This window comes from Phalaenopsis equestris, unplaced genomic scaffold (genome assembly GCF_001263595.1).
Source record: "Phalaenopsis equestris unplaced genomic scaffold, ASM126359v1 Scaffold000273, whole genome shotgun sequence".
NCBI classification, from domain to species: Eukaryota; Viridiplantae; Streptophyta; class Magnoliopsida; order Asparagales; family Orchidaceae; genus Phalaenopsis; species Phalaenopsis equestris.
This window is the reverse complement of record NW_018164715.1, coordinates 20,935-21,551: the sequence shown is the minus strand read 5'-3', so window position 1 is coordinate 21,551 and position 617 is coordinate 20,935. Positions and strand designations below refer to the sequence as shown.

Below are 617 nucleotides of genomic sequence, written 5' to 3'. Positions count from 1 at the left end.
GTCAGTGGTCACTGGTTGCAGTCAGAGCAGTTGACCAACTCCATTAATCTTTTCCAGCCGTTCCATAACCAATATTCCTCTTTCTCTCCCCTCCATTTCTGCACCATCGAGAGGTTCTCCGTCTGATCAACTCTAGCTCAACGCATTCTCCTTTGACTTTCTCTTCAATACCTCGTTTTTCAGAAATCGAAGGCGGCAGAGGGAGAGAGATAGGCCAAGAAGATGGGGAAGAAGAGAGTAATGTTGCCGGCGAAGGAGGTCGACATCGCAATCGTTAAGTACCAACCAATAAACATCTCAGGCACGTTTTTTCTCTTCAAATTAGTTTTCAATCACGGATAAACGTTTGGTTTAACTTTTTTTTTTTTTTTTTTTTTTTTTTTTTCGCTTGTGATGGATTGTAAAATTCGGAATGCAGCTCCGCACTTGACGGGTCTTGCGCTGAAGCTTTTCGTGTGGCTACTTGAGGTTCCACTGATTGGATCGATCATCGTATCAGTTATGAAGAAACGGAACAATTACACGCAGTTATTGAGGAATACGGAGATTCCGGAAAATCCCATGTTTCGGCCGGAGTTCCAACCGCAAGGTAGGCTTGTTAGTGTTACATATGAAAT

At 43.1% G+C, this 617-nt stretch overlaps 1 protein-coding gene across 2 annotated transcripts in view; it reads left to right on the top strand.

The window, feature by feature from the left end:
• The window catches only part of LOC110024774 (fatty acid amide hydrolase), a gene marked incomplete at its 3' end in the record, with an annotated part of 11,234 nt that continues 10,617 nt past the window's right edge, over positions 1 to 617 (top strand). For both annotated transcript variants that reach the window (XM_020724934.1, XM_020724933.1), the window contains 3 exon segments: positions 1 to 113; positions 184 to 301; positions 419 to 589. In XM_020724934.1, coding sequence (XP_020580593.1) covers positions 223 to 301; positions 419 to 589 — 250 coding nt within the window.